Here is a 12,505-nt window from a genome sequence, read left to right on the forward strand (position 1 = left end):
CTTAGAAGCCTTTCACTTTGATGTTAAACGGTTTTTTACGGATAAATAGCTTATGTTATTTCATAAGACATAATATGTAGCACGACAATAAATAAAGATAAGGTAAAATAGATAAGGTTAATATAAAGACTAATTAAATATATAGATTTCTTAATGTTGTGTCTTTTACTTTATTTTATATGATTGTTGCATCTCACAGTCTGTCTCACCAACAAGTGTGTCGATTTATACTGCCCTTAGATTTTATGTTTAAAATTGCATTATAAAACAAAAAAATGTAAAAATAAAAAATATAAGTATAAAACAGTTATAGTACTATAAATATATATAAAATGTTTTAATATTATTAATATTACTTACTATTGTCTAAATTATGCAAAAGAAAATTATATAAATTTTATTCTTGCTTTTAAAGAATTTAAAAAAAATAAATTTTATATATTAAATAAAATTTATATTAAACATAAAATTTAAAAAAATTATATTTTATATAAAGAAGACAAGTAAATATATTATAGGTTTTTAATTTTTTAGTTATTGTAAACAGATCTAATTTTTGTCAATATTAATAAAGTGTAATGTTTGGTTTCCAGAAAATAAGAAAGTGTCGTTGTAAACTTCTATATTGATATTGGCGACTTTCTTCTACTGATTTTTAAATAAAGAGATCTATGAAGTTTATTTACAGAAAGGAACATTGTGTAAATATTGCACAATAATGGCATCACAAATTGATAAAAATTTTGCAATAATTACGTCAAGATGTTATATCATAATGCATCAGTTTTATTGAAATACAAATTTTAATTAACATTTGGTAAAAATTAGACAAAGCTTAAATTTAAGATATAAATATTTCACAATTATTTTAAAACAGTTGATTAATTTTTATTTAAATTTCGAATGCTAAATGTATAATATTTTATGTTGCGATATTTCTACATTATAATTTATAAATAATTGTACATTTTTGTGAGCATTAAACTAATTATATTTTCAAATGTTTTATACGTAATAAAACTGAAACGTTTTTTGTTAATTATTGAACAATTTCTTTTCAAACTTAATTTTGCAAATATTACTTTTTGTATATATATATACATATATATGTATATACAAAGAAAATTTTATAGTAAGAATTACTATGTACGACAGTAACTACGGACCATAAAAAGGAATTTCAGCGAATTACACTATAAGTAATGCAAATACTACGGTAATTTGAAAACTGAATAAAAATTTTCATAATTACTTCTTTGGTCCGCGTTTACTATTTACCACAGTTATTTTAAAATTGTTAATATAAAATTTGTCATATTGTCTTATCTTTTTTATCAAAATATCATTTTGAAATTAATTCAAATGGTTAACAATACTTTATAAATGCTCAGTACTCTCTCTTTCTCTCTCTCTCTTTCTCTCTTCATATATTTTTCTCAATATAATTGCAGATTATAATCTTTACACAAGATTTTATCATATAATTTAATAAATATTGTCCTATAGAGATTATTAGTGATTTAACGCATCGAACAAAAGATTGATGATCTTCAACTAAGTAGAGCGCACTACATCGGCTTTAGAGAACAAATGCTTGCCCAAAGGGTATGGCTATTTTTAATATCTAACGGCTTTGTCGTCTCAGACTGAAGTTATTCCTACATTGCGTAGTTTCTTTCGGGATATCATTAGCTGTGTATATACTAAAAAAAATTGAAACGGCAAATTGCTGCAGTAGGATTTCGAAAGTCAGCGATCTCGTCTTAGAATTGTGATGCCGCTTGACCGAGTCTCGCCGGCATCCTTGGACGTCGCAAAAAGGACCACGTCTCCATCGTCATGCGGAGATGTCGCGAGATTGCAACGCTTAGGGTACTCCCGTAATTCCGGCGGATGCGTGTAAACCGCGTGTACGGTCACGTGCACGTGCATATCATGTGTATACGTATGTTAAAGCTTGGCTACGGCCCTGACTGAGTTAACAGGAGGCATTCTACCGTGATAAATTCACCATCGCCTTCGCCATCGCCGTCTAAGTGGGGTGGCAGCGGAGAAAGTGCACTAACTTTATATATATTTGCGCGACGGGGCCATCGTACGTATTTTCGATACAGCTGTCACCAATTGTGAACACGCGCAATCTCGTGACGAGAAGAGATAACCAAAATACGGCGCCGAATCGTCGAGAGGATGATGTTGATCGGACTAGTATTGTTCTTTATGTGGGCCAGGACCGCCGTGTCGGAGCTGCGTAAGTTCTCTTCGTTTTTATTAGAAGCACAATTCTTAGTTTACGCAGAGTCGGAACAGCGAGACAATAATCCACTGTTACTCATAAATAAAATATCTAACATATACGGAAAAAATTTTCTCTTAAAAGTTATCCTGAAAATCGTGGTAATTGTAGGACAACGTAAACCTTGAAGAATTTTACTATATTTTTGACAAAATTTACTAAAATTTTAATCAAATATGGCAAAATTTTGTAAATTTTACTATACTTCTAACAAAATTTACTAAAACTTTGCCAAATTTTATTAAAATTTTACTAAATTTTAATAAATTTTATTAAAAGTATGATAAAATTCTTCAAGGTTTATGTTGTCTTACAACGTAACCACAATTTTCAGGGTAATTTTTGAGAGAAAATTCTCTCCGTGTATAGTTGCTGCATTACACACACTACACACACACACGCGCGCGCGCGCGCGACACACGCACACACACACACACACACACACACAAGTTACACTGCCTACATAATTAAAACTAAAGAGGGAGCTTAAACGAAAAAGGAAGAGAGATAAAGCAATATGAATGACATTAAAATAAGCAAAAATTATTATAATACCATTAATTATGTATACATTAGAAGAAATTTATCTCATCCAAATAAATAAAGAACAAAGTCATACTACTATTATTTACAATAATAATATACGGATAAAAAATTCAAGATAATTTTTTTATTTTGACGAAAACGAATAACTTTTTCACAGGTAATACTATTTCTTTTTTCAGTTTCTTTTTTTGGTCTTATAGAAATACAATTAGAATATTTGCCGTGTATATAATTAATAAACGACAATAATTAATAAATAAATATAATTAATAAAAGACGATTAATTCAAATTTTGTATTTTATCAATTATTTCCTTTTTTAATATTTAGGCAAACATAAATTAAAAATTTACTTTAAAATACAATTTTCAAGTTATTTAATATGTGGCGTAGTTTAAATTAATAAAAAAAAGATAATTTATCTACTAAAAAAGATAAACTACATTCAGCAACAAAATTAACGCAACAAAAATTTTTACCAAAATTTCACTCAATTTCAAATAATCGTAACTTCGCGAAAACTTATCGTATTGGAAAGTCCTTTTTTTAATTTTAAAGTTTGAAGTCTCTACTTTAAAGAGCATTTGTCAGATTTTGATCCTCTTCTTTTTCCTTTTCGGCATCTCTTCAAAAGTAAGAATGTGTTTTGTCTTAAAAAATTTTCATACTTTGACGCGCTCCACGGAGTGCAGTGAATTTTTCTCGTAAATTTTATCAAAATTATCGTAAAATATGAATTTTTCCCTACAAATTGAAAAAAATTTGAAGTCTACGATTTTTTGGCGGAGTTATTAAGATTTAAAAAAAAGGTTATTTTGACTTTTATCGCTTGTTACTCGTGAACAGATCAACATACAGCGCTCAGCAAAAAAGCATTGGAAAGCTGAAAGTTTGCACTTTTAAATGCTATTATTAATTTTTTCGTAGCTTTATTTTTTCTAACAACAAATCGCGTTCAAAGATTACGTAAAAAATCGCATATTTTATGGTTTTCATTTAATTTAATGTACTGTCGTGAAGAAATATTCACTCACATCGTTAAAACAAAGTTTTATAGTACGATTACTTCCAAGTAATAAACACTAACGTTCTTTGATCAATTACTGTTTGTAAACGTTTTCATATATTTATGCACCTCTCAATAATTTCCTGCGGAATTTTGTGCCAAATTTGCTTAAGCGCTTTTCTCAACTTATCAATTAATATTTAAAAGTGCAAATTTTCAGTTTTCCATTGTTTTTTGCGGAGCGCTGTACGTTGATCTATTCACGAGTAGTAAGCGATGAAAATCACAATGACCATTTTTTCTACAGACTTCAATTTTTTTTTATTTGTAGGGAAAAGTTCATATTTTACGATAATTTTTATAAAATATACGAGAAAAATTCACTGCACCCCGTGGAGCGCGTCAAAGTATGAAAATTTTTGAAGACAAAACACGTTCTTACTTTTAAAGAGATGCCGAAAAGGGAAAAGGAGAGAATCAAAATCTGATAAATGCTTTTTAAAGTAGAGACTTCAAGCTTTAAAATAAAAAAAAAAGAACTTTTCAATACAATAAGTTTTCGCGAAGTTACGATTATTTGAAGTTGAGTAAAATTTTGGTCAAAATTTTTGTTGCGTTAATTTTGTTGCTCAGTGTAAATACATACAAAGAGATCTTTCTTTTGCATATCGTTCTGCAAAAATTATATTCAGAAATTTGTTGAATATTTATAAAATTCAGTTTTTTTCCGTAGACAAAGATTTCTGTATTTATAAATATTAAAATTAAAACTTGTTTTATATCCTGTCTATATTTATGTTTTTATCGAAGAGATAAAACCAAATTTAATTTTAAATAAGATTTATGTAAATCTGATGAATCCTTAAAATTAATGTTTTCTTGGAAGGCTTTGTACTAAAAAATTTATTGGACATATTTGTTTTATTGTCACACGTAAGATTGTCTTTTTCTTACACATAGCTTTATCATCTTTATCTTCATATCTTGACATGATATTTTATGTACAAAGAATAAATGTGTTTTTTATTGTTCTATTTTAAGAAATCGATTAATTTATAAATAATTTGACAGGTTTTGAAAGATTTTACAACTTATGAACATTATGCAGAAAAATAAGATTGCACTCTATCATTAAATCACGTTGCAAGAAAACGTCAGAAATTATTGAATAAACAAGATATCTCTATAATTAAATTTAATAGTCACCATTAAAAAGAAAAACTTAAAACTATACGTGTTATATAGATGTGTATCTGTGATCGAAGATTATTGAATCACATGTTTTAATGACATAAACTTGATTCAATTGACACAACAAATAAGATGTGACACAGCCTTACTCAGAATCACAGAATATTTTATAATCCTCTTTTAGTTTCCATGGTAGTGATATATTATGTAAATGGTTAATTTAGATTAATAGTTTTCACGTCTATTGAAAATAAGAACGTGACGTTTCATCGAATTTTGGAGTTACATGTGAAGTGTTGATGCATTTTGTAACAGCAATTATTACTTCTTTATTTATAATGTTTGCATATAATGTATTTACATGCGCAGGATATAATTTATAAAAGTATAGTCACATCATTATTGGCAAATCAATAAAAAACTCAGAAATATGTAATCTGCAATTTAATTTTGCACTCTTATCTTTGTAATAGTTTTCTTGTCGCTGCTCAAACTCGCACATGTAAAACGATATATTCAATGTCATTATTTTAGTTTTTTTCTTAATGCTATCATTTACATCTTTCAAAATAAGTTTCTCAAGAACATGCATCACTTCACAAAAAACTTTGCAACTCACGCACTTAATATTTTTTTAATTAATTCGCAATTTTTGTAATTTTAGAAAGAAATAGAATTAGAAGGAGGCCGTCAAAACTGGCGTACCATTTTGATTTTTAATCACGTTTTTTTTAAACAAAAACTAAAAAATAAAATTTTAAAAACATAAATACAAACTAGAAAATGTCTTCTATCAAATAATGTATCAGATAAAAGATTACATAATATCGTTTGAAATAATTGTAATAATTCAGTTTTGTAAAATAAACAAAAAAAAAAGATATAACAAAATAAGTTCCAAAATTTAAAGCAATAAGATTTGTCCTTCTTTTTCTTTTCACATAAGTTATTTATACAAAATAAATATATAAGAATTTTCAGAAATCTTTCACTTTAATGTAATCGTTTTTTTGTTGATTTATACAAATATATTATATGTTATTTTATAATATTTAGCGCAACAAAGAAAAATATATAAAAATTAAATTAAATTACTAATTTAATAGACAGATCTTCTAATGCTGTCTATCATATATGATTTTTTATACATTATATGTTATAGTCCGTCTTATAAACAGATACGCTGCACGTAAATTTTATATTTAAAAATTACGTTATGAGAAAAAAATATAAATAAAACAGTTAGAAGACTACAAAATAAATAAATAAAAATACATATATAATCTAATATTATCAATAATATATTTATAATTGCTTAAACTATGTAGTTTGCAAAAAAAATTATATAAATTTTATTTTTGCTTTAAAAAAATTTATTTTTAGCAGATTTTGTACAAAAACATCATAAACATATGAATTATATATTTTTTAAATTATTTAACCACATGTTTTCATCAGTATCAATAATTAAAGTGCAAATTTAGTTTTCGAGAAGTTATCATTAGTATGCTAGTATTGATGACTTTCTTCTTATATTTATTAAACGCATTAGTAATTAATTAAACACAATAATTAATCGATTGGTAATTTACTTTTAAATTGATTAATATACATATAAGAATAAAAAACAACAGCTTTAAAAAGAATTTTTATATTTCTTAATTAATATTTTATAATTTTATTAATGCTTTTATTATAAAATGCGCATGTTACATTCAATTAAAAGTTAATAAAAATCTATATTTATTAACAAAAAATATAACAAGGTATTCTCTTTTTTTTTTAAATAAGACGACTTTACGTGTCATTAAGTACTATTATCCAATTATTGGTTTTATTTTAATAGTTTACAAAAAAATCAAATCGAAGGATTTTTAATTAAATTAATCTTTATTTGTGTAACTTGCTATATTCTTTCTATTATATTAAAAAACAAATTATCGATCTATTCGTTTATATATTGTTTCTCAATTGTTCACGCGTATTTCTTTCGATACTTTACGTAAACGTATATGAATTCGTCACACATTAAGCGTCAATAAAAAAAGAGCAAAAAGGGAAATGCTTATTCGCCCGCCGGCTTCGTAATTTCACTTTCTACCGTGCACTTTCGATTTTAGGCCTGGTCGACCGATTGGCCAGAAAAAAGCCGCTCTCTTAGTCATCGTCGAGTTTTTACCATTATCGAGTTCGCTCAACCGACATTGCAACAGGGTGCAATGTCTGCGTTTGCTTATTTAAAGGTGCCTAATGACTATCTTTCACAACACCATATAACATCTTAGAAATAAATACAAATGTGTACTTGCAAAAATCTGTGACCTGTTTAATTCTGTATAACTCCGTTGTTGAATTGAGTGTAACACTTATATTATAATAGTTTCGTATACATATTTGTCAAAGATATTTAACCAATTTTAATTTTATTATTACTGCGAGGGAAATATTAAGTATGTAATACATAAACTTATAGGCATTTAATCCAGAAAGTCTCTAAGAAAAGTATGTAAATGTTTTTGGATTCTATAGACTAAAATCTGTCATATAAAATCGATACATTTTTTTGTTATCGATAATTTAATGATTTATTCTACTGAAATTAATATTAACGTATAATCAATATTCACAGCTGCTGGAGTATCGACGTGTCCACGAACGAACAACTTGTCGGAATACAATAAGTGCATTTTAAAGCAGCTGCAAGCGCTCACGCCGTATCTCGTTAAAGGAGTGCCCTCTTTGAAACTACCAGCTTTAGATCCTTTGTTTCTACCATCCTTGTCCATAGATAGAAATTTAGAATCCTTGAAAATCAAGGCCAACTTGACGCAGATTCGTGTTTACGGCGGCACAAATTACGTCGTGCAAGATCTCAAAGCGAATCCCAATGACTTAACGGTTTCCATCAAGGCTCGTATGCCTCATTTGTATGTAAGCGGCGATTACGATATTCAGGGTAGGCTATTGCTGCTGCCACTGAGCGGAATTGGTAACTTTAAAGGAAACTTCAGTAAGTATTTTTCAACAAATTGAACTTTAAATGCGAAATAAATATATAAATAGAGGAAAGGCACCGAATTTGGAATACCACTTTGTTTCTGGACTATATTTCTTAAATAACAGTTAAAAAAATAATGTTGAAAACATGAACACAAATTAGAAAGTATCTTCTATCAGATGGTATAGTAATTTTTATAATACTGTTTCGTATTTTTTTAATAATTAATGTTGTCGTGACACATGTCAACAAATCAAAACAATTATCTGACAAAATGGGCACCTAATTTGGAATCCGTATACAATTCAAGTATTAATGTTACATTTTACTGATTTATACTTACTTAAATTATGTAGTTAGTAACTATCTATAGTAACTATCTTACTTAAATTATGTAGTTACTATTCACTCAATGGTGTTCCGTTAAGCTAGACTGAGAAGCAGAATCGTGCAAATATAACTCTCACCTTTGTCGAATTCGTTATGTAGAAAAGGGTATGAATGTATGAAATATAGGTTTTTATTTCTTTAATTAACTAAGTTCATTTTTTTATCGATATTCATATGGTGAGATGTTTAGTTTCTGAGAAATAAGGGAGTTCCATCCCATTTAGGAAACTGTTCCAAATTCGGTGCCTTTCTTTTATTATATATAGAGAGTTTAGTGCATTTTATATTTTTGTATTATACTAACTATCATAAGTAAAGGTTGATAAAAATATAACTAATGAAAATTTGTTAAATATTATGTTTAATGTACTAATTATTGCTTTTTGAAAACGTACTTCTGCATAATAATAATTTTTTTTATTTTAGCTGACACTGATGCCCAAGTAAACGCGCAGGCCAAAGAAGTTACTGACAAAAACGGTATACAGAGATTACAGATCGACAAATTAGTTACTAAAGTTCGTGTTGGTCATGGAAATATTGTATTAAAGGCACCTCCTGCACACACATTAGCCGGTATGGATTAAGTCTAAACTTTGAACATTCAATAATTGCGTGAGATACGTATATATTTAACACAATACAACTTCTGTATTTCAGCCAATGCTGCCGAAGCGTTCTTCAATGGTAATCCTCGCCTAGTCCTGGAAATAGCCAGTCCAATAATCGAGGATGCGGCCGCGACTGTAAGCGAAGCTCTAGCCTCTAGAGCACTCAGTGTTCTTACTAAACAAGAACTTGTCCCATAATTCTTAAATAATCGAGTTTTGTTTGACTCGATACATTGTTTTGTCTTTAAAAAAAAAAAGATAGAAAAAAAGGATAGAAGGCGAATGAGTATTATTGATCTGATTTAGTTTTTCTTTACTTTATCACGCACCGTGGTAATTTTTTAGACAGTTGGTGAGATATGTAGAGATTATTGTTTTATATGTCCAAAGAATACTTTATTAATAAATCACATTGTGCAATCTTGGAGAGACTTACACTTTTTTACACTTTTGCATGTAGAAAATATTGAAATGTTTTTTTCCTTTATATAGCACGATTACAAGAAGATAATTGATTAGTTTAATTGATTAGCTGAGTTTCTTGTTTACTTTACAAATTATTATTTACACATTTTCTTGTTATATATATATATACATAACTATCCTGAACATGAATATCGTACGTTTATTGTATACAATAAATAAAAAAAATATTATTTAAATATTAAAATTGCACAAAAATTATTGTAACAATCTTTCCAAAGTTAATTACAAATTGCACATATAAAATCACATGCATGTTTTACAAAAATAAATTTTTATTTTAATATTATTAAGTTGAAATATAATTTCTAAGATTTCACAATTTTTCTTTGACTCTTTTTCTCTTCTTTATTTTCCGAAAGAAGAAAAATGTAATAAAAATAATTTTTTTTAGAGAAAAGTTTTAAAATAACAACGTTATCGATATTGTTAATATTCAAGAAAAAGGAATAATTTGTTGTGTAGTATATGGCAGAGAAGCAAGTGGTGTTAAGATTCCCAATTTAAATTTTGTACAATAATTTTGTTAATAATCAATATTAAAAATTGAAAATTTAACGATTACATTTGTCAAATGTATTGTTTTAGACTCAAAGTTATATATATATATACATATATATATAATATTAATTACTTAAGATGTTATTCATAAAAATGTAACGATATTGTAGAATAAATGAAAAAGAAACAGGCGTGAAAATGTAGCCGCTGTACAAAAATATTTTATAAAAATAGATTTTATTAAAAAAAAAAACACTGTGTTTTAAAGAACTATAACTAGAAGCTCGTAACAGTAGATGGTTAGAGTTCAATTACGTTATCAAGAGGTAACTCTCCTTCTCTCTCCCTCCACACTATGGAAATCTGAATGAAATCGTACCAATTGCAGATTGCGTTACTTGTGCTATCCTTATTCATATGCATGTAGATTAGAAGGGATGCTACAAAATTCGCTATAACGATGTTCTATACTGTATATTTATTTAAAATAAAGAGAAAATATTGCAGAATCTATTTAAATGTATGCACACAATCTTTTTCCATACATACTGCAGTATTGAAAATCTCTAATAAATATAATATAAACCACAAATTAGTAGAATTAGTAGAATTAACTTATCGATTACTATTTCAATATGAAAGCTAAAAACAGGACTATATTAGGTTTGTTAAAATATCAGCAAGTTTAAGAAGTTACATTAGCAAAATCCCATGTTACCATTTAATTTTGAGTACCTTCACATTTGTATAGTCCAATAAAATATTAAATAATAAAACAAATACTAAAATATACCATATATTCGTACGATAATGCACTCTAGTTTGAAAAAAATGAATAAGTATGTGTAATTAAATGCTAAAATATAGACATATACGCTGATAAATTTTTAAATTGCTCAAAAATCAAAAATCCCACATAGCACGTAATATTACAGTAGTACCACAGTAATATTACAGTAATATCGGTAATATTATGTGCTATGTGTGATAATTTTTTGTGTAACACAATGTGTAAATACAAAAAATTTTTTTAAAAAAACGTAATAAGTCCAAAACGATAAATTTTCTTCGTTGGAAGGCAAAAAAACATGTTTTTTCGGTCTTATAAATTGTAAAAAAAATCCGGTAGTTAAATACGATGTATTTTATTCGTTCAAAAGCGATAAAATAATCGAAGTCAGGTGATGCGGTTTTTTTGAACGTTAAAACAATCTTTAGTCCTTTGTAACGATATGTGCAAATTTAAACGTATTAAAAGAAATTTTATATAGAAATTACAAAATTAGTATCGTTTTTCTAACAACTAATAAGCACAGTAAATTTACTTGTTTTAATTATTGTACGTGGTTCACGCAATCAGTGTAATAAAATAGGGATTCAGAGCAAATGTATAATACTATAGTCAATGGCCAAATGAGAGAGCTTTCATCCGTTGTTAGTTTTTAAAGAGAATGTCAAATAAATAAAAATACGATTTATCAAGGCACTCTGTGTCTTTCTGAAGATTGATTCCGTTAGTCTGTTCTTTAATATGAACCATTTCAGATATGAATCTTTTATATTAAATTTATAATTTGGTTCTGAATCCATTATTTTGATCTTATTCCAGTCGAAACAATTATTGTTTGATTATTGTTAATCAATGTTATGATTATTGTTAATCATATATTCCGTTACCACAGAGTGTCTTGATGACTCGAGTCTGATGTTACTTCCATGTTTTTTTATTCTTGTGCATAGTTTTCTTTTGGTCTGTCCCACGTATGAATCCCACGTTACAATCTTTGCAGCTGATTTTGTAAATCAAATTGTTTTTTTGGTTGAGGTCCTTGTCTTTTCGCACTCTGAATATATTCAATATATTTTAACAACGAAAGCCAACAGTACATAAATCTTTATTAACCATAGATGAAGCTGTTTCAGACATATGATTGATGTAGGGTATTACAAAGAACTTTTTTCTTTTTTGTTGGCTTTCAGAAGTAGTTTCACTGGTTGAAGTAACTTTTTGTTTCATACTAATGTTAAAAATCTTTTTTATAATCTAATGTTGATATTCTTTGAATATCAGATCCAATGGGTACCCATTCTCCAAAAGTACAGAGATGCAAAATTCAATGTTCTTTTGATGAAATGGGGGGTGTGACAAAAAAAATGGTTCTTTCTCACAAACTGTATATAATACCCACTTTATGACATAGCGGGATGATGAGAAAAAAATGAAAGATATCTGCCCAAAGAAGTTTTTTTATGATACCAATCTATTTTTATTGTATTATTCTCCATCTTCAGCAGAAGATTTAAAAAATTAAGGTTACGATTTTCTTCTAATTATAGTGTAAATTGTAACCTGTTGTGATAGCTATTGAATATGTTATAAAAATAATAAAGTAATTATCATAATTAACAAATATAAAAAACTGATTGTGAGTTTATGAAGACAATTTTGAGAAACTTATGTATATCTGTACTCAGAGAAAACTC

The 12,505-nt window shown here is 27.3% G+C and overlaps 1 protein-coding gene across 1 annotated transcript; it reads left to right on the plus strand.

Annotated features, from left to right (window-relative positions):
* The first annotated feature begins 1,827 nt into the window (after positions 1 to 1,827).
* Positions 1,828 to 10,777, plus strand: LOC105837733 (circadian clock-controlled protein daywake). Its single transcript, XM_012682771.3, has 4 exons — positions 1,828 to 2,251; positions 7,668 to 8,048; positions 8,853 to 9,002; positions 9,087 to 10,777. Exons 1-4 carry the CDS (start codon positions 2,191 to 2,193, stop codon positions 9,233 to 9,235), a joined length of 741 nt encoding a protein of 246 aa, XP_012538225.1. The 5' UTR covers positions 1,828 to 2,190; the 3' UTR covers positions 9,236 to 10,777.
* Positions 10,778 to 12,505: the final 1,728 nt, after the last annotated feature.

The sequence above is a fragment of the Monomorium pharaonis genome, chromosome 6 (genome assembly GCF_013373865.1).
Source record: "Monomorium pharaonis isolate MP-MQ-018 chromosome 6, ASM1337386v2, whole genome shotgun sequence".
In the NCBI taxonomy this organism is placed as follows: domain Eukaryota; kingdom Metazoa; phylum Arthropoda; class Insecta; order Hymenoptera; family Formicidae; genus Monomorium; species Monomorium pharaonis.

Excerpts from the sequence above, each read along its gene's own strand:
- LOC105837733 (XM_012682771.3), top strand. The coding sequence starts at position 2,191 with ATGATGTTGATCGGACTAGTATTGTTCTTTATGTGGGCCAGGACCGCC. Across the intron at positions 2,252-7,667 it reads GACCGCCGTGTCGGAGCTGC|CTGCTGGAGTATCGACGTGT; the intron begins GTAAGTTCTCTT and ends CAATATTCACAG. Across the intron at positions 9,003-9,086 it reads TCCTGCACACACATTAGCCG|CCAATGCTGCCGAAGCGTTC; the intron begins GTATGGATTAAG and ends TCTGTATTTCAG.